At 45.1% G+C, this 27,428-nt stretch overlaps 1 protein-coding gene across 2 annotated transcripts in view; it reads right to left on the bottom strand.

The window, feature by feature from the left end:
* The window catches only part of LOC139263090 (ran-binding protein 17-like), a 918,854-nt gene that overhangs the window by 720,684 nt on the left and 170,742 nt on the right, over window positions 1-27,428 (bottom strand). For both annotated transcript variants that reach the window (XM_070878629.1, XM_070878630.1), the window contains 2 exons: window positions 20,104-20,177; window positions 9,167-9,286 (listed from right to left, as the gene is read on the bottom strand). In XM_070878629.1, coding sequence (XP_070734730.1) covers window positions 9,167-9,286; window positions 20,104-20,177 — 194 coding nt within the window. The remainder of the gene's footprint in view (window positions 1-9,166; window positions 9,287-20,103; window positions 20,178-27,428) is intronic.

Genomic DNA, 27,428 nt, shown 5'->3' with positions numbered 1-27,428 from the left:
AGTTGGCATGCAGGTACAGCAGGCGGTGAAGAAGGCAAATGGTATGTTGGCCTTCATAGCTAGGGGATTTGAGTGTAGGAGCAGGGAGGTCTTACTGCAGTTGTACAGGGCCTTGGTGAGGCCACACCTGGAATACTGGGGTCAAGTTTCAGGCTGTGCCGCCACAAGCCACGCCTGATTTCCGCGCTCAAAACTTACCTCAGTATTCTCCACTCCCTTAGGTCGATCCAGGCCCTCGGCGCGTCGCAGCACGAGCTGTGGGGGATGGAGCCAGGTCCCTGCGCTGAAAACAGTGCCGGGACCTCTGCAAATGCGCGCTACAGTGTGCGCACAAATGCAGCAGCTTCAGGCGCCCGAAACTGTGTGGGAGGGGCCGAAGCGTGCCGCCCCTAGCCCTGGCCGAAGGGGCTCACTGGGGCGGCCAAGATCAGGCTGCACCTCCCTCCTCCAGCTCCTGCTCTGGCTGTGGGTTCCAGCTTCCTCCTGTGTTCGGCTCACGCTCCCTCTGGCTCTCTCACCCCGCCCCTTCAGGTCCGGTCCGCTCCCTCTTCCTTCGGCGGGGCCCGCCCGCCTGGCATTTTGCTGGGGGCGCGCCCCACCCAAAGTCTTCGGCCCGGCTTCTTCACGTCAGCCGGGCCCATTCAGCCTCCTCCCTCTCCTCTACCCCCTCTCCCCCTCCCTCCCTTCCTCTCCTCCTCCCTCCCTTTCTCTCCTCCTCCCTCCCTTTCTTTCCTCCTCCCCCTCTCCTCCTCCTCCTCGCCTCCTCGCTGTCAGAAACACATAGACACTGACAGACAGAGAGAGAGAGAGACACTGACAGAGACAGAGAGACACACACTGGGGGGGCCCCGTCAGCACGCTGTTGAGGGCTCCAGGTGTTGCAGTCGGTGAGTAGAAACTTTATTTTTTATTTAGTGATTTTTAAAAAATTTTTTGGATTGATTTATTGGTTGATTTATTGATTTATTTATCATTTATTATTGATGATGGCTCTTTATTTGTAAAAGTGATGTGTTTCATGTTTGTAAACATCCCTTTCCCCCCCCCGCCCCTCGTTCCCTACGCCTGATTTGTAACCTACGCCTGATTTTCTAAGTGTAGGCAAGGTTTTTCTGAGCGTAAAAAATCTACACTTACTCCATTCTAAGTTAGTTTGGAGTAAGTTTTCACTGCCTAAACTTTGAAAACAGGCGTAAGTGGCCAGACACACCCCCTTTTGAAAAAAAAAATCTGTTCCAAAAAGAAACTGTTCTAACTGACTAGAACTGAAGCAAACTAAATGCCGAGAATTGCAATTTCTAAGATACTCCATTCTAAACCAGTTTCTCCAAAAAAAAGGAGCAACTCAGGCCGAAACTTGACCCCATTGTGTTCAGTTTTGGTCTCCGAATCTGAGGAAGGACATTCTTGTTATTGAGTGAGTACAGTGAAGGTTCACCAGACTGATTCCCGGGATGGCAGGACTGACATATGAGGAGAGACTGGATCAACTGGGCCTTTATGCACTGGAGTTTAGTAGGCTAAGAGGGTATCTTATAGAAACTTACAAGATTCTGACGGGACTGGACAGGTTAGAGGCAGGAAGAATGTTCCCGATGTTGGGGAAGTCCAGAACCAGGGGTCACAGTCAAAGGATAAGGGGCAGGCTATTTAGGACTGAGATGAGGAGAAACTTCTTCACTCAGAGAGTTGCTAACCTGTGAAATTCCCGACCACAAAGAGTTGTTGATGCCAGTTCATTGGATATATTCAAGAGGGAGTTAGATATGGCCCTTATGGCTAAAGGGATCAAGGGGTATGGAGAGAAAGCAGGAAAGGGGTACTGAGGGAATGATCAGCCATGATCTTATTGAATGATGGTGCAGGCTCGAAGGGCCGAATGGCCTTCTCCTGCACCTATTTTCTATGGCCCCAAGTTTCCACATGATTTGCTCCTGATTTTTAGGAGCAACTGGTGTAGAACGGAGTATCTTAGAGATCGGAATTCTCGTCATTTAGTTTGCTCCAGTTCTAGTCAGTTAGAACAATTTCACTTTGGAACAGAATTTTTTTTTCAAAAGGGGGGCGTGTCCGGCCACTTACGCCTGATTTCAAAGTTTCGTGAGTGAAAACTTACTCCAAACTAACTTAGAATGGAGTAAATGAAGATTTTTGTACGCTCGAAAAAACATTGTCTACACTTTCGAAAATCAGGCGTAGGTTACAAATCAGGCATAGGGAATGGTGGGGGAGGGTGTTTAAAGGGAAGTTTACAAACATTAAACACTTCAGTTTTACAAATAAAGAGCCATCATCAATAATAAATGATAAATACATCAATAAATCAACCAATAAATCAATCAAAAAAAATTAATAAGAAATATATATTTTTTTAAATCAATAAATAAAGCATTTTCTACTTACCGACTGCAGCACCGGGAGCCCTCCAACAGCGTGCTGGGATGCCCCCCTCAGTGTGTCTCTGTCAGTGTCTCTATCTGTCTGTCTGTCTGTGTGTCTCTCATTCTCTGTCTGTCAGTGTCTGTGTTTCTGACAGCGAGGGGAGGGGGAGGAGGGGGGTAGAGCAGAGGGAGGGGAGAGAGAGGGAAGGGGGAGGAAAGGGGGAGGGAAGGGGGAGAAGGGGGAGGGATGGGGGAGAAGGGGGAGGGATGGGGGAGAAGGGAGAGGGATGGGGGAGAAGGGGGAGGGATGGGGGAGAAGGGGGAGGGATGGGGGAGAAAGGGGAGGGATGGGGGAGAAAGGGGAGGGATGGGGGAGAAAGGGGAGGGATGGGGGAGAAGGGAGAGGGATGGGGGAGAAGGGGGAGGGATGGAGGAGAAGGGGGAGGGATGGGGGAGAAGGGGGAGGGATGGGGGAGAAGGGGGAGTGATGGGGGAGAAGGGGGAGTGATGGGGGAGAAGGGGGAGTGATGGGGGAGAAGGGGGAGGGATGGGGAAGAAGGGGGAGGGATGGGGGAGAAGGGGGAGGGATGGGGAAGAAGGGGGAGGGATGGGGAGAAGGGGGAGGGATGGGGAGAAGGGGGAGGGATGGGGGAGAAGGGGGAGGGATGGGGGAGAAGGGGGAGCGATGGGGGAGAAGGGGGAGGGATGGGGGAGAAGGGGGAGAGATGGGGAGAAGGGGGAGGGATGGGGGAGAAGGGGGAGAGATGGGGGAGAAGGGGGAGGGATGGGGAGAAGAGGGAGGGATGGGGGAGAAGGGGAGAAGGGGGGGGGGGGGAGAAGGGGATAAAGGAGAGAAGGGGGAGAAAGGAGATGGGGGAAAGGAGATGGGGGGAAAGGAGATTGGGGGGGAAAGGAGATGGGGGGGAGAAGGAGATGGGGGGGAGAAGGAGATGGGGGGGAGAAGGAGATGGGGGGGAGAAGGAGATGGGGGGGAGAAGGAGACAGGGGGGGTGAAGGAGATTGGGGGCGGGGAAGGAGCTTGGAGGGGGGAAGGAGATTGGGGGGGGGTGGGAAGGAGATTGAGGAGGGTGGGGGGGAAGGAGAAGGGGGAGGGAGGCTGAACGGGCCAGGCCCGAGACTTCGGGCAGGGCCCGTCCCCAGCACCAGATTTACAGGTAGGTGGCGTTGGGTCGGGTCGGGGGGGTGGTGGGAGGGAGGTCGATTCAGTACGTGTCGGGAGGAGGGAGGTCAGGTCGGGGGGAGGGAGGTCAGGTCGGATCCAGTCCGGAGGCGGGGGGGGGGAGCGGGTGTCGGGTCCGGTCCGGGGGCGGGGGGGGGAGCGGGTGTCGGGTCCGGTCCGGGGGCTGGCGGGGGGGAGCGGGTGTCGGGTCCGGTCCGGGGGGGGGGGGGGGGGGGGAGGGCGGGAAGCGGGAGTCGAGTTGGGTCGGGAGGAAGCAGGAGCTGGCCGTGGGAGGAGCCTTATTCACGCAACCCCAGTGAGGCCATTTGGCCAGGGCTGGGGGCTGCGTGCTTCGGCCCCTCCCACACAGTTTCGGGCGCCTGGAGCTACTACACATGTGGCGCCCACTGTACGCGCATGTGCAGAGGTCCCGGCACTGTTTTCGGCGCAGGGACCTGGCTCTGCCCCTACAGCTCCTGCTGCGCCACACCGAGGGCCAGAGGACCTGCAGGGAGCTGGAGAATACGGAGGTTTTTTTTAGGCGCACTTTGTGGCGCGAAAAACGGGCGTCCAGGTCGGGACTGCGCCGTTCTAGGCGCGGCTCGAAACTTGGGCCCTATGTTTCTATGTTTATGGAACCGAAGCGAGCAAATATAATCCTGCTATTCAAGAAAGGAGTGAGAAAGAAAACCGGGAACAACAGGCCAGTTAGCCTGAAATCAGTCGTCGGGAAAATGGTCGAATCCAATATTACGGAAGTGGTAACAGGGTACTAAGAAAATCATAGTATGATTGGGCAGAGTCAACATGGTTTTATGAAAGGGAATTGTGTTTGACAAATTTATGAGAATTTTTTTGAGGATGTAACTAAACATAGAAACATAGAAAATAGGTGCAGGAGTCGGCCATTCAGCTCTTTGAGTCTGCACCGCCATTCAGTGAGTTCATGGCTGAACATGCAACTTCAGTACCCCATTCCTGCTTTCTCGCCATACCCCTTGATCCCCCTAGTAGTAAGGACTTCATCTAACTCCTTTTTGAATATATTTAGTGAATTGGCCTCAACAACTTCCTGTGGTAGAGAATTCCACAGGTTCACCACTCTCTGGGTGAAGAAGTTTCTCTTCATCTCGGTCCGAAATGGCTTACCCCTTATCCTTAGACTGTGACCCCTGGTTCTGGACTTCCCCAACATTGGGAACATTCTTCCTGCATCTAACCTGTCTAAACCCGTCAGAATTTTAAACGTTTCTATGAGATCCCCTCTCATTCTTCTGAACTCCAGTGAATACAAGCCCAGTTGATCCAGTCTTTCTTGATAGGTCAGTCCCACCATCCCGGGAATCAGTCTGGTGAACCTTCGCTGCACTCCCTCAATAGCAAGAATGTCCTTCCTCAAGTTAGGAGACCAAAACTGTACACAATACTCCAGGTGTGACCTCATCAAGGCCCTGTACAACTGTAGTAACACCTCCCTGCCCCTGTACTCAAATCCCCTCGCTATGAAGGCCAACATACCATTTGCTTTCTTAACCACCTGCTGTACCTGCATACCAACCTACAATGACTGATGTACCATGACACCCAGGTCTCGTTGCAGGGGAACCAGCAGATGTAGTATATTTGGATTTCCAAAAGGCAGTTGATAAGGTGCCTCATAAAAGGTTGTTAAGCAAGATAAGGGCACATGGAATTGGGGGTAAGGTATTTGCATGGATAATTGGTTAACAGACAGAAAACAGAATCGGGATAAATGGGACTTTTTCAGATTGGCAGGCAGCAACTAGCGGGGTGCCACAAGGATCAGTGCTGGGGCCTCAGCTATTTACAATCTATATTAATAACTTAGATGAAGGGACCAAGTGCAATGTATCCAAGTTTGTTGACAAAACAAAACTCGATGGAAAAGTAAGATGTGAGGAGGATGCAAAGCCTGCAAAGGGATATAGATAGATTAAGTGAGTGGGCAGTAAGGTGCCAGATAGAGTATAATGTGGGGAAATGTGAGGCGAGTCACTTTGGTATGAAGAATAGAAAAACAAAATATTTTGTAAATGGTGAGAAATTGTAAATGTTGGTGAGCACACAGAATGAGTATGCAGGTACAGCAAGCAATTAGGAAGGCAAATGGCATGTTGGCCTTTATTGCTAGAGGGTTGGAGTATAAGAGTAAGGAAGTCTTGCTACAATATACAGGGCTCTGGTGAGACGACACTTGGAGTTACTTTGCACAGTTTTGGACTCCTTATTTAAGGAAGGATGTACTTGCCATAATAGCGATACAACAAAAGTTTACTAGATTAATCACTGGGATGAGAGGGTTGTCCCATGAGGAGAGATTGAGTAGAATAGGCCTATACTCTGGAGTTTCGAAGAATAAGAGGTGATCTCATTGAAACATGTAAGATTTTGAGGGGGAGTGACAGGGTACGTGCTGAGAGATTGTTTCCCCTGACTGGACAGTCGAGAACTAGGGGTCATAGTCTCAGGATAAGGGGCCGGCCTTTTAAGACAGAGATGAGGAGGAATTTCTTTACTCAGAGGGTTGTGAATCTTTGGAATTCTCTATCCCAAAGTGCTGTGGCTGCTCAAATGCAAAGAATCTACAAAGGGATATAGATAGGCTAAGTGAGTGGGCAAAAATTTGGCAGATGGAGTATAATGTGGGAAAATTTGAGGTTATCCACTTTGGTAGGAAAAATAAAAAATTATTGTTTAAATGGGGAGAAATGACAAAATGCTGCGGTACAGAGGGACCTGGGGGTAAAGGTGCGTGAAACACAAAAGGTTATTTTGCAGGTACAGCAAGTAATCAGGAAGACCAATGGAATATTGGCCTTTATTGTAAGGGGGATGGAGTATAAAATCAGGGAAGTCCTGCTACAACTGTACACGGTATTGGTGAGACCATACTTGGAGTAATCTTACTGAATAGCGGAGCAGGAATGAGGGGCCGAATGGCCTACTCCTGCTCCTATTTCTTATGTTCTTATTTTCACGGTTGAGATAGATAGATTGTTGGGCTCCAGAGTAATTAAGGGGTATGGGCATAGGGCAGGAAAGTAGAGTTGAGGTCTTCCACAACTATTGTAAAGGAGTATAAAAGCAGGGAAGCCTTGCTACAGTTATACAGGGTATTGGTGAGGCCACACCTGGAATATTGCGTACAGTTTCGGTTTCCGTATTTATGAAAGGATATACTTGCTTTGGAGGCAGTTCAGAGAGGTTCACCAGGTTGATTCCAGAGATGAGGAGGTTGACTAATGAGGAAAGGTTGAGGAGGTTGGGCCTCTACTCATTGGAATTCAGAAGAATGAGAGGTGATCTTATCAAAACGTCGAAGATTATGAGGGGACTTGACAAGGTCGATGCAGAGAAGATGTTTCCACTGATAGGAGAGACTAGAATTAGGGGCATAATCTTAGAATAAGGGGCCGCCCATTTAAAACTGAGATGAGGAGAAATTTCTTATCTCAGAGGGTTGTGAATCTGTGGAATTCGTTGCCTCAGAGACCTGTGGAAGCTGGGACATTGAATAAATTTAAGACAGAGATAGACAGCTTCTTAACCAATAAGGGATTAAGGGGTTATGGGGAGCAGGCAGGGAAGTGGACCCGAGTCCATGATCGGATCAGCCATGATTGTATTAAACGGCAGAGCAGGCTCGAGGGGCCGTATGGCCTACTCCTGCTCCTATTTATTATGTTCTTAATGGTGGAAAAGGCACGAGGGGCTGAATGTTCCTATCAGACTTAAGAATGGGATTAATTCTAAATGATCTTTGTTGCAAGAAGGGTATTTCCACAAGCTCTTAAGGATAGTACTGTATTGCCAGGATTAAAGGGCATGATGCAAACATAACAGCATTTGGTCTTATATAAATGCTGTGGTACATTTAATGCAGCTGTAGTCTTATAAAGATATATCAGGAATTCCTTTTTGGAAAAGAGAATCAAAAATAAATCCATATGCTACAAGTTCTAGCGTAAAAAATTATTGGTTAGGGGAAAAAAAGAACTTGCATTTATATAGCCTTTTACAACCTCAGGATTGTAAACCTGAGCACTTCACAGCCAGCAAGATCTACAAACAACAATGAAAGAAAGACTAGATATTTTGTTTTTGGTGGTTGAGAATCAAACGTTGCACACCAGAGTACGCCGCTGCTCTTTTGTTGACGAGTGCCATGGGATATTTTAAATCCACCCGAGGGGGCAGCAGAGGCTTCTGATTAACATCTCATTCGAGAGATGGCACCTCCGATAATACAGCACTCCCGCAGTACTGCACTGAAATGTCAGCCTGGGCTATGTGCTCAAGTCTCTGACGCAGGATTTGAACGCAGATGCGGAAGTGCTACCAATGAGTCAAGGTTAAAACAATTGCTTTCAGTATCTGTATGACAAGCTAACCAAACACCAAATTAAAAGTCTAAAGCTTCTCAAACAAATATAGCATGTTTGACTTAGATAGATATTGAAATAAAAATGCTCAAAATCTGAAATAAAACTGAAAATGCAGTAAATGCATAATTCAGTTCGGATGAAGTGTCTTACCTAAAATATTAACTTTCAGATGCCATGCAGTTCCAGCATTTACTGTGTTTATCCTGCAAAACCTATTAAAATTGCTAGAGAAACGGGAACCTTTTCCACTGGTGCGTCCTTCATTCTGTAACATGGGTTGAAACCAATATTCTTAAACCCACTGGAGATCCATGAATTCAAGTCTTACTTAGTTTAAGGTAAGTTCCATCACAGAATTTAAACAGTAAACAAAGCTTTGAAAAACAGCTAACTTTGAGGTCGAGGGCCTGGGTCTTGCACAAGAGACCAATTCAATCTCTTCTCTGCGTCATGTAAGAAATGTGAAAGATATATTACTTAATTTACTATATTACAAATTTCCCACATTACAACAGTGACTACACTCCAAAAGTACTTCATTGGCTGTAAATCAGTTTGAGATGTCGAGTAGTCGAGAAAGGCCCTATATAAATCCAAGTCTTTTAAAGTGAAGCAATATCCTAATTTCTGACATGTGTCATCAATCACCCATTGAAAAATCATCACTTTTGGTGTGTGAAAAAGTTCAACATTTAAATTTCACGCCAATTCTTTTGAACAGATGCATTTCTTATTTGTCCGGGGTGTTGGATAATTATAAAGTTTTGGACAGAAATTCTTAGAAACTGAAGTATTTGCCTTACTTTTCTTCCTCGGTATTGAGGTGACTGTCTTCCAAAACTCGCTCAAAGCAGCAACTCATAAATGCTCTCTTTACATTTTAATTATAACTGATATTGTCACCAAGGGTGTTTCTCCACTTTTGATCATTTTTACTTATGTCACTGTTTTTACAATAGTCAGGAATTAGTCTGATTAAGGTCATTTGATTGCTGAAATACAGATCTAAGATGATGGACCCAGTGGCAGTAAGGCTCATACTACTAATGACTGTCAGTTAAACTTGACCTCACATCTTTAATTAATTGGATTCTAGATCCAATTCTATGTTTTCCTCCAATAGCAATATTTCAAAGCATTTGAAAGTTCATTACAACTGCATCTTAAAAATGTGTTAACCAGACTTCTTAAATCAGTACCTGAGGATTTTCAAGTATTCTCTGCACCCCTTTCATGAGGCGAGTAAGGAATGTTGCTCGTTCTGTGTTGCTAAACAGTGATCTCCTCACTGAAGCAAGTTGGGCTAAACAGGAAAGTACCTAGAAAATAATGGTACACTGTGGTGAAACACGAGAATAAATTTCAACAGAGTAAACACTTTCCCTATTTGTGTTGCTCTTGGAGCAATTGGATATCAATGAATTTGTTAGCACAGTTGAGTTCATTTACAATCCAATTAGGCATTTAAATTATTCAGCTGAACTTAAAGTGAAGTGAAAAAGCTTCCATTTACTGTGGTGCAATTTATTTTGCAAAATCAAATCTTCAGCTTTCACTCAGTCTATACTAATTTACAACCAATTTCATGTCACCATTCTCATGCCAGTATGATGAGCTGCACATCAGTTCATATCAGAATGCAGGACCTCTACTAAACTAAATAACAGCAAGAATAGAAAATACTTGTTTATAATTTACGCACGCAGAGATCTCCGTTAACATCACTAATATGACAGTAATGTCAGTAATACCACTGTCAGCGGGAATCAAATTCCATTTCATCTTCATATAGAACCACTGCCCTGGCCAACATTCCTCCCTCAACTAACACTGCCAAAAACAGATTCATCCCATTTGCTATTTGTGGGATCCTGCTGTGTACAAATTGACCACCTTGATTGCCTACATAACTGAATATCAAAAGTAATTAATTGGTTGAGAAGTACTACTGATGAGGTGCTAAATAAATGCAGGTTATTTCTGTCATGTTTTCCCACAAACCCAAGCATCAGTTAAATAAGACTATCATGGGGAGGGTTCAAGCCACCCACTTCCAGTTTTAACGGAGGCAGGACCCGGGGGGGGCCGGAGCAACCAACCCACTCCCAGGAGGCAGGTTGGCCATTTAAATATTATGAGGCAGCGTGCCTCATATTTAACCACTATTTTAAATTTAACCCTCGCCGGCCTTGTTTCATGGGCCTTGGGAAATCAGACAGTTAAAAGGAGGCAAGGACTGCTGGATACAGGAGGTGCCTTTCCACTTACCTGCTGGATCTAGATTACGTGCGTCACCCAACACCCGCAATCTGACACCCCTCCAATCCTTCCGATCTCCCATCAACTCACCCCCCGCCCGACTGTTCCGATCTGTCCTTTGGCCTCCGATCTCCCCCTTCTCCAGCTACCAATCTCCCTCCTGCTCTACACCCCAATCTTCCTCCAACCCAACCCGAGCGGCACTCCACCAAGCAGCATGAGAGGGAGAGCTCAAACAGCACCAACTGACCTGAAGACAAGAGTAGAAAGAACCAAAATCAAAGTGTAGTTGGTGAGGTTTTCTCTCTTTTCTGGGGCATTGGTTTGAATTAAGAGCTGGGATTAAAAACAGAACTTGAAAACTTAATTAACTTAATGCATTAAAGATGGCAGGGCAGGCGTTGTGTTTCTGCTGTTGCATGTGGGAGCTGGTTGACCCCATTGAGGTTCACAGCGATCACATTTACAGCAAGTGTCTGCAGCTCGATGAACTTCGGCTCCGTATTGATGAGCTGCAATCCGAGCTGCAGACACTGCGACACATCAGAGCGGGAGAGAGTTACCTGGACACTGTGTTCCAGGACGCAGTCACACCAGTCACACCAACCTCCAGCACGAGCTGCTCCAAGTATGTGCCGATTTTGAGATGGGCGATGGGTGACGTCATCAAAACCCTGGTCGCTGTTTTTGGAGCGTGGGCAGGAACTTTGCGAGGACCCAGGTACAGATGAGTGGGAAGGTCGGGGTGAATGAGCGGCGAGTGTTTGTGGCAAGATGCGGTGAATGTTTATGGCGGAGGAGCGGTGAGAACTCGTGGCGGAGGTGCAACAGATGAGAGTACGGGGCCCTGAAGAGCCGAGGGCCCAGGGGCAGCACAGGCCGGCCCACACTGCTATATGTGTGCGCACTAGGTCCGTGCAGCAGAGCTGGTCTCCAGTCGCCTGGTTAATCCTTGCCACTGGATAAAGACCGAGCTCTGTCAAGCCCATGTGGTGTCCAACGGTCACCACACGCTAAAAAAATCCATGCACAGGCATCTTCCACCCCCTCAACTGGAGTTCAGGACTGGAACATCAGGTCCTTCATCGAAACACCTGTGACTCTTGGAAGCAAGTCATCCTCGTTCGAGGGACCGTCTATGAAGATGATGACACCAATTAGATTAATTCATTCAAATTTGGTCCGTGGTCAGGGACAGGAGGGTGTGCTACAAGCGAGGCAGTTATGAGGACTCAGGAGGTAGTGATGGAGGAGCCTTGGCCCTTGCTCTTGTCCAACAGGTTCGAGGCTCGTACTCCCTTTGTGGACGAGAGCAGGGACTGCAGGGAGGATGAGCAAACTGACCATAGCACCATGGTACAGGGGGCCATTCAAGTGGAGGGAGTAAAAAGAAATGTGGTAGTGTAGGGGACAGTATCATTAGGGGGACAGATACTGTTCTCTTCAGCCGAGAGCATGAGTTGCGAAGGCTGTGTTGCCTGCCCGGTGCCAGGGTTAAGGACATCTCCTCTGGGCTGGAGAGGTACTTGGAGTGGGAGGGAAAGATCCAGTTGTCGTGGTCCATCATAGGCAATCTCTCGAGATCGAGGAAGACTTGCTTCCACTCTAATACTGAGTTCTTAGGTGACTGAATAGTCCAATTTGAGAATTACAGTCCCTCTCAAAGTTGGGACAGGCAGTCGTTGAGGGAAAGGGTGGGTGGGGAGTCTGGTTTGCCGCACGCTCTTTCCGCTGCCTGCGCTTGATTTCTGCATGCTCTCGGCGATGAGACTCGAGGTGCTCAGGCCCTCCTGGAGGCTCTTCCTCCACTTAGGGCGGTCCTTGGCCGGGTCTCCCAGGTACCAGTGGGGATGTTGCACTTTATCAGGGAGGCTTTGAGGGTGTCCTTGTCATGGTCCACGTGGGTACCAATGACATAGGTAGGACAAAGAAAGAGGTTCTGCTGAGTCAGTATGACCAGCTAGGGGCCAAATTAAAAAGCAGAACCACAAAGGTAATACTCTCTGGATTACAACCTGAGCCACAAGCAAATTTGCATCAATAAATAAGATCAGAGAATTAAACACGTGGCTCAAAGACTGGTGTGGGAGAAATGGGTTTTGGTTCGTGGGACACTGGCACCAGTACTGGGGTAAGAGGGAGCTGTTCCGTTGGGACGGGCTCCACTTAGACCATGCTGGGACTAAGGTCCTGGCGAATCAAATAACTAGGGCTGTAAATAGGGCTTTAAACTAATTAATGAGGGGGGGGTAAAGAGAGGATTCAGGTGAGCGAAAATTTAATAAGTCAAATAAGGAGAAGGCACTAGAGCAGGGTAGCTCTGGGGGAAATGAAAACCAGAGCATGCCAGGAAGGGACAGAATGTTTAAACATAAAGGTGAAACAGAAAGTGGAGTCAAAGCAGGAAAAAATGGTGAAAAAACTAATTTAAAAGCTCTTTATCTGAATGCACGTAGCATTCGTAACAAAATAGATGAGTTGACGGCACAAATAGATACAAAAGGGTATGATCTGATAGCCAATACAGACACGTGGTTGCAAGGTGACCTGGACTAGGAACTAAATATTCAGGAGTATTTGACAATTTGGAACAACAGACAGAAAGGAAAAGGAGGTGGGGTAGCACTGTTAATAAAGGATGAGATCAGTGTGTTAGTGAGAAACGATATTGGCTCAGAAGATCTTGAATCAGTTTAGGTGGAGATAAGGAATAACGGGATGTAGTCTATAGGCCCCCTAACAGTAGCTACACTGTTGGACGGAGTATAGATCGAGAAATAATGGAGGCTTGTAAAAAAGAAACGGCAATAATCATGGGCGATTTTAACCTTCATAAGAAATAGGAGCAGGAGTAGGCCATATGGCCCCTCAAGCCTGCTCCGCCATTCAATAAGATCATGGACTCAGCTCCACTTTCCCGCCCACTCCTCATAACCCCTTATCGTTTCAGAAACTGTCTATTTCTGTCTTAAATTTATTCAATGTCCCAGCTTCCACAGCTCGCCAGTGAATTCCACAGATTTACAACCCTCCGAGAGAAGAAATTTCTCCTCATCTCAGTTTTAAATGGGCGGCCCCTTATTCTAAGATCATGCCCTCTAGTTCTCGGCTCCCTCATCAGTGGAAACATCCTCTCTGCATCCACCTTGTCAAGCCCCCTCATAATCTTAAACGTTTCGATAAGATCACCTTTCATTCTTCTGAATTCCAATGAGTAGAGGCCCAACCTACACAACCTTTCCTCATAAGTCAACCCCCTCATCCATGGAATCAACCTAGTGAACCTTCTCTGAACTGCCTCCAAGGCAAGTATATCCTTTCATAAATATGGAAACCAAAACTGCACGCAATATTCCAGGTGTGGCCTCACCACTACCCTGTACAACTGTAGCAAGACTTTCCCGCTTTTATGCTCCATCCTCTTTGCAATAAAGGCCAAGATACCATTGGCCTTCCTGATCACTTGCTGTACCTGCATATTATTCTTTTGTGTTTCATGCACAAGTACCCCCAAGTCCCGCTGTACTGGGGCACTTTGCAATCTTTCTCCATTTAAATAATAACTTGCTCTTTGATTTTTTTCTGTCAAAGTGCATGACCTCACACTTTCCAACATTGTACTCCATCTGCTAAATTTTTGCCCACTCACTGAGCCTGTCTGTGTCCTTTTGCATCCTCCTCACACATTGCTTTTCCTCCCATCTTTGTATCGTCAGCAAACTTGGCTACGTTACACTCAGTCCCTTCTTCCATGTCGTTAATATAGATTGTAAATAGTTGGGGTCCCAGCACTGATCCCTGCGGCACCCTACTAGTTATTGGTTGCCAACCCGAGAATGAACCATTTACCTCAACTCTCTATTATCTGTTAGTTAGCCAATCCTCTATCCATACTAATATATTACTCCCAACCCCGTGAACTTTTATCTTGTGCAGTAACCTTTTATGTGGCACCTTGTCAAATGCCTTCTGGAAATCCAAATACACCACATCCACTGGTTCCCCTTTATCTACCCTGTTCGTTACAGCCGCAAAGAACTCCAGCAAATTTGTCAAACATGATTTCCCCTTCATAAATCCATCTACCTGACCGAATTTTGTTTTTACAAATGTCCTGCTACTGCTTCTTTAATAATGGATTCTAACATTTTCCCAACCACAGATGTTAGGCTAACTGGTCTTTAGTTTTCTGCTCTTCGTCTGCCTCCTTTTTTAAATAGGGCGAAGCAAATTGGCCAGGGTAGCCTTGAGGAAGCGTTCATAGAGTGTTTCCGGGATAGTTTCCTTGAACAGAATGTTGCAGAACCAAATCAAGGAGCAGACTATCTTAGATCTGGTACTGTGTAATGAGGCAGGATTAATAAACAATCTCCTAGTAAAGGATCCTCTAGGAATGAGTGACAATAACATGGTTGACTATTAAATTCAGTTGGCGGGTGAGAAAGTTGGGTCTCAAACCAGTATCCTAAGCTTAAATAAAGTAGATTACAAAGGTATGAAAGGCAGAGTTAGCTAAAGTGGACTTGGAAAATAGATTAAAATATGGGACGATTGATGAGCAGTGGCAGACATTGAAAGAGATATTTCATAACTCACAACAAAAATATATCCCAATGAGAAGGAAAGAATGTAAGAGATGGGATAATCATCCGTGGCTAACTATAATTTAGCAGAGGAAGACAAAGGGTTTAATTGGGAGGGGGAAAATAGAGTATGAGAGGAAGCTTGCTGGGAACATAAGAACTGACTTCAAAAGCTTCTATAGATATGTGAAGAGAAAAAGATTAGTGAAGACAAACGTAGGTCCCTGCTGTTAGATTCAAGTGAATTTATAATGGGAAACAAAGAAATGGCGGACCAGTTAAACAAATACTTTGGTTCAGTCTTCACGAAGTAAGACACAAATAACCTTCCGGAAATACTAGGGGACCGAGAGTCTAGCGAGAAGGAGGAACTGAAGGAAATTCTTATTAGCCAGGAAATTGTGTTGGGGAAATTGATGGGATTGAAGGCCAATAAATCCCCGGGACCTTATAGTCTGCATCCCAGAGTACTTAAGGAAGTGGCCCTAGAAATAATGGTTGCATTGGTGATCATTTTCCAACAATCTATCGACTTTGGATCAGTTCCTATGGACTGGAGGGTAGCTAATGTAACACCACTTTTTAAGAAAGGAGGGAAAGAAAAAAATGGGTAATTATAGACCGGTTAGCCTGACATCAGTAGTGGGGAAAATGTTAGAATCAATTATTAAAGATGAAATAGCAGCACATTTGGAAAGCAGTGACAGGATCGGTCCAAGTCAGCATGGATTTGTGAAAGGGAAATCATGCTTGACAAATCTTCTAGAATTTTTTGAGAATGTAACTGGTAGAGTGGACAAGGGAGAACCAGTGACTTTCAAAAGACTTTTGACAAGGTCCCACACAAGAGACTGGTTTGCAAAATTAAAGCACATGGTATTGGGGGTAATGTACTGACATGGATAGAGAACTGGTTGGCAGACAGGAAGCAGAGGGTCGGGATAAACAGGTCCTTTTCTGAATGACTAGTGGGGTGCCGCAGGACTCAGTGCTCAGACTCTAGCTATTTACAATATACATTAATGATTTAGATGAAGGAATTAAGTGTAATATCTCCAAGTTTGCAGATGCCACTAAGCTGGGTGGCGGTGTGAGCTGTGAGGGGGACGCTAAGAGGCTGCAGGGTGACTTGGACAGGTTAGGTGAGTGGGCAAATGCATGGCAGATGCAGTATAATGTGGATAAATGTGAGGTTATCCACTTTGGTGGAAAAACACGAAGACAGAATATTATCTGAATGGCGGCAGATTAGGAAAAGGGCAGGGGCAACGAGACCAGGCTGTCATGGTACATCAGTCATTGAAAGTTGGCATGCAGGTACAGCAGGCGGTGAAGAAAGAAAATGGTATGTTGGCCTTCATAGCTAGGGGATTTGGGTACAGGAGCAGGGAGGTCTTACTGCAGTTCTACAGGGCCTTAGTGAGGCCCCACCTCGAATATTGTGTTCAGTTTTGGTCTCCTAATACGAGGAAGGACGTTCTTGCTATTGAGGGAGTGCAGCGAAGGTTCACCACACTGATTCCCGGGATGGCAGGACTGACATATGAGGAGAGACTGGATCAACTGGGCCTGTATTCACTGGAGTTTAGAAGGATGAGAGGGGATCTCATAGAAACATATAAAATTCTGACGGGACTGGACAGTTTAGATGCAGGAAGAATGTTCTCGATGTTGGGGAAGTCTAGAACAAGGGGACATAGTCTAAGGATAAGGGGTAAGCCATTTAAGACTGAGATGAGGAGAAACTTCTTCAGTCAGAGAGTTGTTAACCTGTGGAATTCCCTACCGCAGAGAGTTGTTGATGCCAGTTCATTTGATATATTCAAGAGGAAGTTAGATATGGCCCTAAGGGATCAACGGGTATGGAGAGAAAGCAGGAAAGGGGTACTGGGGTGAATGATCAGCCATGATCTTATTGAATGGTGGTGCAAGCTCGAATGGCCGAATGGCCTACTCCTGCACCTATTTTCTAAGTTTCTATGAAATTAGGGATGATATCAAATTACAAACAAGGGCATACAATGTGGCCAAGACTAGTGGGAGGCCAGAGGATTGGGAAACTTTTAAAACCCAGCAAAGAACGACTAAAAATGATAGATTATGAAAGTTAGCAAGCACGGAATATAAAAACAGATGGTAAGAGTTTCTACAGGTACATAAAAATGAAAAGAGTGGATAAAGTAAATATTGGTCCCCTAAAGGATGAGACTGGAGAATTAATAATGGAGAAGAGGGAAATGGCAGAGACGTTGAACACATTTTTGTATCGGTTTTCACAGTAGAAGACACTAAAAACATCTCAATAGTGGATAATCAAGGGGCTTTCGGGAGGGAAGAACTTAATACAATCACTATCACTAAAGTAGTAGTACTCGGTAAAATAATGGGACTAAAGGCAGACAAATTCCCTGGACCTGATGGCTTACAACCTAGGGTTCTAAAAGAAGTGGCTGCAGAGATAGTGGATGCATTAGTTGTAATTTAACAAAATTCCCTGGATTCTGAGGCGGTTGCGGCGGATTGGAAAACTGCAAATGTAACGCCCCTTTTAAAAAAGGAGGCAGACAAAAAGAAGGAAACTATAGACCAGTTAGCCTAACATCTGTCGTTGGGAAAATGCTGGAGTCCATTATTAAGGAAGCAGTAGCGGGACATTTGGAAAAGCATAATTCAATTAAGCAGAGTCAGCATGGTTTTATGAAAGTGAAATCATGTTTGACAAATTTGCTGGAGTTCTTTGAGGATGTAACGAGCAGGGTGGATAAGGGGGAACCAGTGGATGTGGTGTATTTGGATTTCCGGAAGGCATTCGATAAGGTGCCACATAAAAAGTTACTGCACAAGATAAAAGTTCATCATCATTATCATAGGCAGTCCCTCGGAATCGAGGAAGACTTGCTGCCACTCCCAAAGTGAGTCCTTTGATGGCTGAACATTCCAATACGAGAGCCACAGACCCTGTTACAGGTGGGACAGACATTCGTCGAGGGAAGGGATCGGCGGAGCTGGTTTGCGACGTGCTCCTTCCGCTGCCCGCGCTTGGCCTCTTCATGCTCTTTGCGTTGAGACTCGAAGAGCTCAATGCCCTCCTGGATGTACTTTCTCCACCTCGGGCGGTCTTTGACCAGGGTCTCTCAGGTGTCAGTGGTGATGTCGCACTTTACTAGGGAGGCTTTGAGGGTGTCCTGATAACGTTTCCGCTGTCCTCCTTTGGCTAATTTACCATGAAGGAGCTCCACATAAAGCATTTGCTTAGGGAGTCTCGTATCTGGCTTGCGAACTATGTGGCCTGCCCAGCAAAGCTGATCGAGTATGTTCAGTGCTTCAGTGCTGGGGATAGTTCACGGGGCTAGGGGTAATATATTACCATGGATAGAGGATTGGCTAACTAACAGAAAACAGAGAGTCGGGATAAATGGGTCATTTTCCGGTAACTCGTGGAGTGACACAGGGATCGATGCTGGTGCCTCAACTATTTACAATCTATATTAATGACTTGGATGAAGCGACCAAGCATAATCTAGCCAAGTTTACTGATGATACAAAGATGGGTGGGAAAGCAAATTGTAAGGAGGACACAAAAAATCTGCAAAGGGATATAGACAGGCTAAATGAGTGGGCAAAAATTTGGCAGATGGAGTATAATGTGGAAAGTATGAGGTTATCCACTTTGGCAGAAAAAAATAGAAAAACAAATTATAATTTAAATGGAGAAAAACTGCAAGTGCTGTCGTACAGAGGGACCTGGTGATCCTTGTGCATGAAACACAACAAGTTAGTATGCAGATACAGCAAGTAATCGGGAAGGCAAGTGGAATGTTAGCCTTTATTGCAAGGGGGATAGAGTATAAAAGCAGAGAAGTCCTGCTACAACTGTACAGGGTATTGGTGAGGCCATACCGAGAGTACTTCATGTAATTTTGGTCTCCGTATTTAAGGAAGGATATACTTGCATTGGAGGCTGTTCAGAGAAGGTTCACTAGGTTGATTCTGGAGATGAGGGGGTTGACTTATGAAGATAGATTGAGTAGGTTGGACCTGTACACATTGGAGTTCAGAAGAATGAGAGGTGATCTTATCAAAACATATAAGATAACGAGGGAGCTCGACAAGGTGGATGCAGAGAGAATATGGGGGAAACTAAAACTAGGGGACTCAGAATAAGGGCGCCCATTTAAAACTGAGATGAGGAGGAATTTCTTCTGTCAGAGGGTTGTAAGTCTATGGACTTCTCTGCCCCAGAGAGCTGTGGAGGCTGGGGTCATTGAATATATTTAAGGCGGAGAGAGAGAGATTTTTGAGCAATAAGGGAATAAAGGGTTATGGGGAGCGGGCAGGGAAGTGGAGCTAAGTCCATGATCAGATCAGCCATGATCTTATTGAATGGCGGAGCAGGCTCGAAAGGCCAGGTGGCCTATTCCTGCTCCTATTTCTTATGTTCTTATGACCCCGATCTCCCCTCTGGTCTCCAATCTTCTGACCCCGCACCCCACCACTCTGATCCCTCCCTCTCTCTCCTCCGCTCCCCGGCTGCGACTCCCTGCTGAAGGCCTATCCGCCCGACAGCTCTGGCTGGCTGCGGCTGGGAAACAGAGACAAAAAAATGGTACTCGGTGTCCTGCTGTTAAACCCATCCTTCCAGGTTTCCCGATCACAGAACTGTCATCCTCACCTCCAAGAACAGATCAGGACCATCATGATAGTTAATTCAGTGTAATTTAATCACCTGTCCCATCACAAAATAGAATACAATTTCATGGCTCTGAAAATGAAAAGCAACAAATGCTTGTAGCCTTCGCAAAATTTACCTCCCAAACTTTTCTCTGTGAATTTTAGTGCTGGGGAGTAGAACACTTTCCATTCCAAGCAGCCAGAATCAGCACCAAACACTCCAGGTTGTTTACCAGGTTGGGTAAAATATGGTCAGATGCAGAGTAAGGCTCCCTCTGCTCTAATCCAACAATGTGCCTCAGCCCCAACTGAGAAAACAACCTCCACAGCACAAGTGTGAGCTATTTCATCCTGTCTGAGTGAAACTGCCAATTTACTGTCAAGTTAGAGATCGTGTTTTACTGTGGGTCCATATTTACATAGAGCTGGATTCAGACTGCACAAACTCATTTTACATAGGGCCACTTATGGCCAACAGACAGAGGAAACATTCATCTATTAGTGCGAAATTCAAACCCATGTCCCAGAGAGCTATTTAAATGCTGCCTAACAAAGCTATCATGTTAGCTAAGCTATACAGTATTTTTCAGAGATTACAGCCAAATTCATGCAGCAAGACTTACCAGTGGAGAAAGTGAAGGAGGAATGCAATGATAGAGATCAAAAAATAGTTGCAAGGTTGATATATCCAGTAATACTGTAAAATAATAAAAAATGCAAGTTATGTTAATGAATGGGATTTAAAACTGATATAACAGTTAGTAAGAATGATTATACGATGTACAAGCTTCTAAATTTGTCCAAGTGTACCCTGGTTAGTCACACATTGTACACATGTGTAAAGGTTACTCTCACATTGTACAGGTGTGTACTGGTTGGTGATATATTATACATGTGTGCACTGCTTGGCCACACATGGTACACGTGTATATTGGTTAGTCACACATTGTACTGTGTATACTGACTGGTCATACCTCTCGGCTGGATGGAATAGTAACATATCAGAGTATGTTTTATGTGGCCAGGTACACAAATCACACAAAGGTACAAAAAATAATCAATAGGCTAATACCTTTACTCAAGGGGGTTGGAATACAAAGGAGAGCAAGTTATGCTTCAGTTGTACAGAGACTTGTTGAGACCTCACCTGGAGCACAGTGTTCAGTTCTGGGCACCGCACCTCAGGAAGGAGCTATTAGCCTTACAGCAGGTGCAGCACAGATTCATCAGAATTATACTGGGGCTTGAAGGGTTAAATCATGAGGGTGGGTTGCATAGGCTTGCCTTATATTGCATGGCATTCAGAAGGCTGAGTGTTGATCTGATCACAGTATAAAGGGATTCAATCGGGTAGATACAAGGAAAACTATTTTCTCTGGTAGAAAAATCCAGAACAAGGGGGCATAACCTTATCATTAGAGCCAGGCCATTTAGGAGTGAAATCAGAAGGCACATTTTCACATAAAGGGTAGTGGAAAACCGGAACTCTCTCCACCAAAAGGCTGTGAATGTTGAGTCAACGAAAATTTTCAACACTGAGATCAATAGATTTTTGTTGGGTGAGAGTATAATGGGATAGGGAAGAAAGAAGATGAGGTACAGATCAGCCACAATCTAATTGAATGGTGGAACAGGCTCAAGGAGCTGAATGGCCGCCTCCTATGCCGATGTTCCTATATGTCATTTGTCTATCATGTGCGATGGAAAAAGACATGATAGTATTGTGGATGCTTTGCCTTAGCTATAAAGGAGCTCAGAGAGTGGTAACGTCCACGTTGTGTTCATGGCATTCAATTTTAACGTCGAGTTGGCGGATATTACAATATTGGAAAAGGAATGTAGGTAAATGGGGTTGTGCACAAGGGTAAGGAATAAAGGTATGGGGACTTCTGGGCTGTTAATTATGCTTGGAGGGGCTCCTACTATATTAATGCACTGGCAGGTGGAGTGAGGGGGGAGGGGTTTCTGATAGTTGGTAGTTCCTTGATGTCCAGTGTCTCTCCCTCGGGGTGCATCTCCTTATCCATTTCATCAGGGCATTGCACACCATGCCTGTGAGGCTACAATCTACATCACTTCATTGGACAACATATACCATGAAAGGTACCTGTACCTATGTGTGTGAATGAAACTCTCGAACTGGGTAACTTTCTGGATTACTTGGATGCAGGCAATCCAAGACAGAAATCAAAATACAAAGAGCATAAAGCCCCTATGTGGCCAGAATCGACTACTTCCACTCAGTGATGGGCCCCAAGGCCGTTACCGATGCTTTACTGAAGGGCTAAACCTTGAAACACATCACTCAAACTTGTAATTCCTGTATATATTTTCCCGTACAGAATACCCTGCAGGTCAGTAAGGAGCAGAATTATGACAAGACCATCAGGAAACTTTAAGAAAAAACAGTGAATATCATGGAGTGTTCCTTAAATTATAACACAAATATACATAAAAGCACTGGCCAATGAATCAACCTTCTGCCCTAGACAGTAGAAGGATAGTGACAGAGCATAGAGACTTTGCATTAACATTTTTGCACCAACTCCAACACAAATGCAAGAGCAAAACAGACAGATTAAGTTTCATTTCAAAATATATAAATTGGCACATCACTCACATCCAACATTTAAAAGGTGTATTCATCTGAATTCTCTCATGAGGTTGAATAATACAAAGGGACATTTACATTTACAATCTTCCTTCATCGGTATACTTTATCCTTTAAATCATCTGCTCACAGCGAGCCCAGGAGCTGATATTTTGTGTTAATCTGCATTTCAGTGTCATCATGAAAGTGCCCGTGAGTGACACATACACCAAAAAGATACAACACCTGTCCTCAGATGCCGCTCGCCAGCAGGGACTTTTACTTTCCATTCTCTTCTTTAAGGTAGTGGCTCTTGCTGAGAAACTGGCAGTAGCAGCTCTGCTATACCCAGCTGACATGAGTGTGCGAGGATAGTCAGGGTCAGCAGATATAGAATCATAGAATTCTATAGCACAGAAGGAGGCCATTTGTCCTGTCGTGCCTGTCCTGGCTATTTGAAAGAGCTGACCAATTAGTCCGACTCCTCAGCTTTTTTCCCGTAACCCTGAAAATTAGTCCTCTTCAAGTACTTGTCCAATTGCCCTTTGAAAGTTACCCACCACACTTTCAGGCAGTGCGTTCCAGATTTTAACAACACATTGTGTGAAGAAATTTCTTCTCATTTCCTCTCTATTCTTTTGCCAATTATTTGCCATCTCTGACCGCTGGTTACCGACCCACTTGCTAGAGAAAACAGTTTCTCCCTACTTATTCTATCAAAACCCCTCATAATTTTGAATACCTCTCGTAGATCTCCTATCCGCTCTCTGCTTCAAAGCAAACAATCCCAGTTTCTCCATCTCTCCACACAACTGAACTCCTTCATCCCTGGTATCATCCTGGTAAACCTCCTCTGTACGCTCGTCGAGGCCTTGACATCCTTCCTAAAGAGTGGTGCCCAAAATTGTACACAATACTCCAGCTATGGCCTAATCAGTGATTTGTAAAGGTTTGGTATGACTTCCTTGTTTTTGTTCCCAATTGTATCCTATTTACAAAGCCAAGAATCCCATACACTTTCTTAACTGCCTTATCAAATTACCCTGCCATCTTCGAGGATTTGTGAACATGCACCCCAAGTCCCTCTGCTCTTGCAACCCCCTCAAAATAATACCATTTAGATTTTACTGTCTCTCATGTTGTTTCTCCCAAAGTGCATCACTTCACTTAGCCACGCTAAATTACATCTGCCATGTATCTGCCCATTTCACTAGACTGTTTATGTCCTCCTCAAGTCTGCTACTATCATGTTCATTATTTACTATGTTGAAAAGTTTTCTGTCATCCACAAACTTGGAAATTGTACTCCCAATAACCTAGTCCAGGTTATTTAAATATAACAAGAAAAGCAATGGTCCTAATACCGACCTCTGGGGGAACCCACTGCATACTTCCTTCCAGTCACAAAAACACCTGTACCACCAAACCAATTCCATCCTCATTTATTTCCAACAAGTCACGGGATAATGACTGAAAGGGTAAACCCTGGCAGACTTTCCACCTTCCTAGCATGTTAACATTAAAGTTAACTGGAACATGATCAACACCTCCCCATACCAGCCGAGATTGATAGCAGTTTTCAGAAACATAAACAAGGCATGACAAACATATCTATAAGCAAATAGGTGCCTCATCTTAAAATTGACAAAAATGGGACAATTTGAATGAAAATACTTTATTTTTTATTGAAATTCTTGCTTCATGGAAGGATGTAATAGGAAAGAGGTGGAAGTATAATATTTGGAATCACAAATTGGTGCTGAGAACACGACATAAACATTATTTTTTACATGATTGTTATCTGTACTCTTTCAACTGCACAAACAAGTCAGACACCAGGCAAGCTTCATTGGTCTTCACTGTTGGTCTTCCCCCATTTTAGTTAATGAACTCATGCAGATGCAGCTAATTAAATTCGGTTCGGTTCAACTCAATAACCACCAACAATTTCTGACATCACTCTGAAGATTGGGAATTTCTCACAATTCTATTAACATCTGATAATCTCACACTATTTGTCAGTGTTGACCAGCGAAACAGCTCAGGACCTGACAGGACTGTAAATTTATGATGTACTGACTGAAAAAAAATATATAACCTACCTATTGATACTGTGAACAAGTTTATTGCTGTCATCAACCATTCAGATAGATGCTAGCGAACTAATGCTGAATAATTTACATTGAATAAAGCAAATAGACATTTTGGAAAATTGTACAGATGCAATCTGTCAATTCCCAGTCTCAAATGAGTTAAGGAAGGCAATTTAGGTACCATATCACTAGGCCTAATTTCTGTTCAGATTGTGTACAATTGGACTGTGAAGGCCCGGGTAATGACCAGACCAGGCTTCGATCATTGAAGAGTCTGCCAAACACTCAAAAGTCGAGGCTTGCAAGTGAAAAAAATTTCATTTGGACAAGGTACCAGAGGGCTGACAGTACCTGTAAGATTACACCCCACCATCAGTAGATCACACCCCAGCATTAGTACAACATCTTGCATTTATATAACATCTTTAAAATAAAAATGTTCCAAGGCACGTCACAAGAGTATTATTAGACAAAAGTTGCCACTGAACCACGTAAAGAGATATTAGGACAGGTGACCTAAAGCTTGGTCAAAGAGGTAGGTTTTAAAGGAGTGTCTTAAAGGAGGAAAGGGAGGTAGAGGTCACACTGAAGCATTAGTAGATCACAATCCAGCAACAGCAAATCACACAACCAACATTAGTTAGCATCTTAAAGAGGAAGGGAGAAAATTGGAGTCGATAGGGAGATGCAATATTCTAGTTTATAGCAAGAGCTCACAATAAGACGTGCATATTTAATGTAAAATTAATTGCACCAAATCATGATCGTGGAGTGCTCCATTCCTTTCCCTATTGGACTCAATGAAGTTTGCATGTTTCATAGAAACCAATGAACACTGATGACACAGAAGCGTTTGCTGTTGTTCTGTCTCAGTAGAGCAGGCTGAGAAACATGCTAACGATCTATTGGAGAACCACATATGCGAACTGCAGAACATTACAGGAGGGCATAAAACCTGGTGTGTAAATTACAAAGCAGTTTTTCTCATCATCGATGGAAGCTCTGTCCTATCACTCCTCAACAGATTTGGACAAACTCTCCCACTTTCAGCCAGCCAGGCTTAAAAAGATTTTGCAGAACCAAATAAATATAAATAACTGTTAAATTCAGAAAAAAAAATCTGCCAGTTAAACACATATTTGTACAAATCCCTTAAGACCATTCATTGTCTTTGAATTTAATGGCTACCTCCTCCCTCAGATCCCTGACTCAGACAAGTCACAGAATGCAATGTTTGTATCAAGTTAATCTGCAAACATTTTACTTTCTATGGGCTCAACTTTCCCCAGTGATTTGCACCGCTTTTTTTGACCTAAATTTAAAAATCCAAGTTTCCCCAAAGCTTGTATGCCAGCGTAACTCAGTTAGGTATGATTTGTTGAGGTTACGATTTTTTTGCTTGATGTCTGCGCCAGTTTTTCACAATTATGCAAGTTTGGCCAACTTTAATCTCCCCTATGACGGCGTATGTGACCACTCTCCAAAAACCTTCTGGTCACTTAAGAAAAACCAGTGCACATCAAAAAATCGGCGCAGAAAGACGCCATTGTTTTTAGGCAAAGTTTGGAGGGTGTCAAGAACACAAAAATATGCATCATCAAGCTTAAATTTTTCAAACTTAAAATGCAGAAAATGGAAGTTTCATGGAATTCTTTAAGTTTTGATCATTTTAAGAGTGCCACACCACCACCAAACGTCTCCAAACCGGGCTCGAGGGTCGGAGCGTCGGCCGGAGAATCGGCCCCTCGTCCGGACACACGGCTCAGCTTGAAAAGAAGCTCGGGCTGGGGGGGGGGGGGTGGAAGCCGAACTGAAGGCATGAGAAGCCTTACACTGTGCAGCAGGGGGAGGAGATATTTTCCAATCATTGCGCATGCTCAGACCTGGGGGTGGACCATATTAGGGCGTCAACCTTGGGGAGAGAGAGAACAAAGAATCTTATCCTGCCTGCCGTTTTCAGCTTCTTGCAAAGGTATAATTTAATCATGGGGGCAATACTGACAAGGCCATACCTTGTGCAAGCCTTCTACATGATGGTGCTGCAGAGGAGACAATTGGTTCGACGTCATTGCATGAGGAACCTCAGAGCACGTAGGATGATGGCCAGGAGGCCTTACACACATCGGGTATATCGAGACAGGTGTTCATACCTGCACCTGAGTGATGCAGACTGTGTCAGAAGGTTGCATTACGGCAAATAAGTTGTAACCAAGATCTGTGAGTTAGTAAAAGCAGATCTGCAACCTAGAAGCGTCAGGAGGACTGCTTTGCCAGGTGAAGTGAAGGTTACAACTGCACTTTCATTCTATGCATCTGGATCGTTCCAGGCCACAACTGGGGATGTGTGCGCCATTTCTCAACATGCAACACATGTCTGCATTCGGCAGGTGACTGCTGCACTATTTGCCTGGAGGAATGACTACATACCGGAAAGGGCTGTGGGCTTCTCCAAGATTGTTGGCTTCCCAAAGATACAGGGCTCGCCTTGCGAGCACCTTTGGAGGATTCCGAGATGTACAGGAACAGAAAAGGCTTCCACTCCATTAATGTCCAACTCCATTAGTGTGCGATGATATGCATCACATCATGTCAGTTGGCCAAAAATACCCGGGAACACTCATGATGTATTCATCCTACGCGAGAGCGCTATATGTGCCATGTTTCAGCAGCAGCCAGAAGGGCAGAGCTGGCTACTGGGAGACAAAGGGCACGGCCTCGCCACTTGGCTCATGATGCCCCTACACGTAACCTGGATGGAAGCGGATTGGAAATACAACGTGTTGCACATTGCGACGTGCAGCATAATAGAGGGGACCATTGGCATCTTGAAACAGCGTTTCCGATGCCTGGACCATTCTGGAGGATACTTGTAATACTCCACAGAGATTGTCGGTCAGTTCACTGTTGTGTGCTGCATGCTGCATAACTTAACCATCATGAGGCAGCAGCAGCTAGTAGTGGAAGACCCACCTGAGGTGATAGTGGCTGATGATGAAAAAAATGCAGATGACAAGGAGGACGATGAAGCCATGCAACTACCTGAACCTGGAGCACGACAGCGGAGGAGGGCGGGCCGTCATGCCCCTTTAATGATTGCTCGAGCCTTGCGCCAGCAGCTCATCCGTGAACGCTTTGTTGCCTGAAAGCTCAGCACCAACTATTCCAAATGGACCATGTTTACTGTTTGGACCTGTTCCATAATGTTGTGTTGTGTTAATGGAACAAATAACGTAAATGATTCAGTTATAATTTAAAATATATTTTA

This window comes from Pristiophorus japonicus, chromosome 4 (genome assembly GCF_044704955.1).
Source record: "Pristiophorus japonicus isolate sPriJap1 chromosome 4, sPriJap1.hap1, whole genome shotgun sequence".
In the NCBI taxonomy this organism is placed as follows: Eukaryota; Metazoa; Chordata; class Chondrichthyes; family Pristiophoridae; genus Pristiophorus; species Pristiophorus japonicus.
Note: the sequence above shows the minus strand (reverse complement) of the source record. Positions and strands in the feature narration are given on the sequence as shown.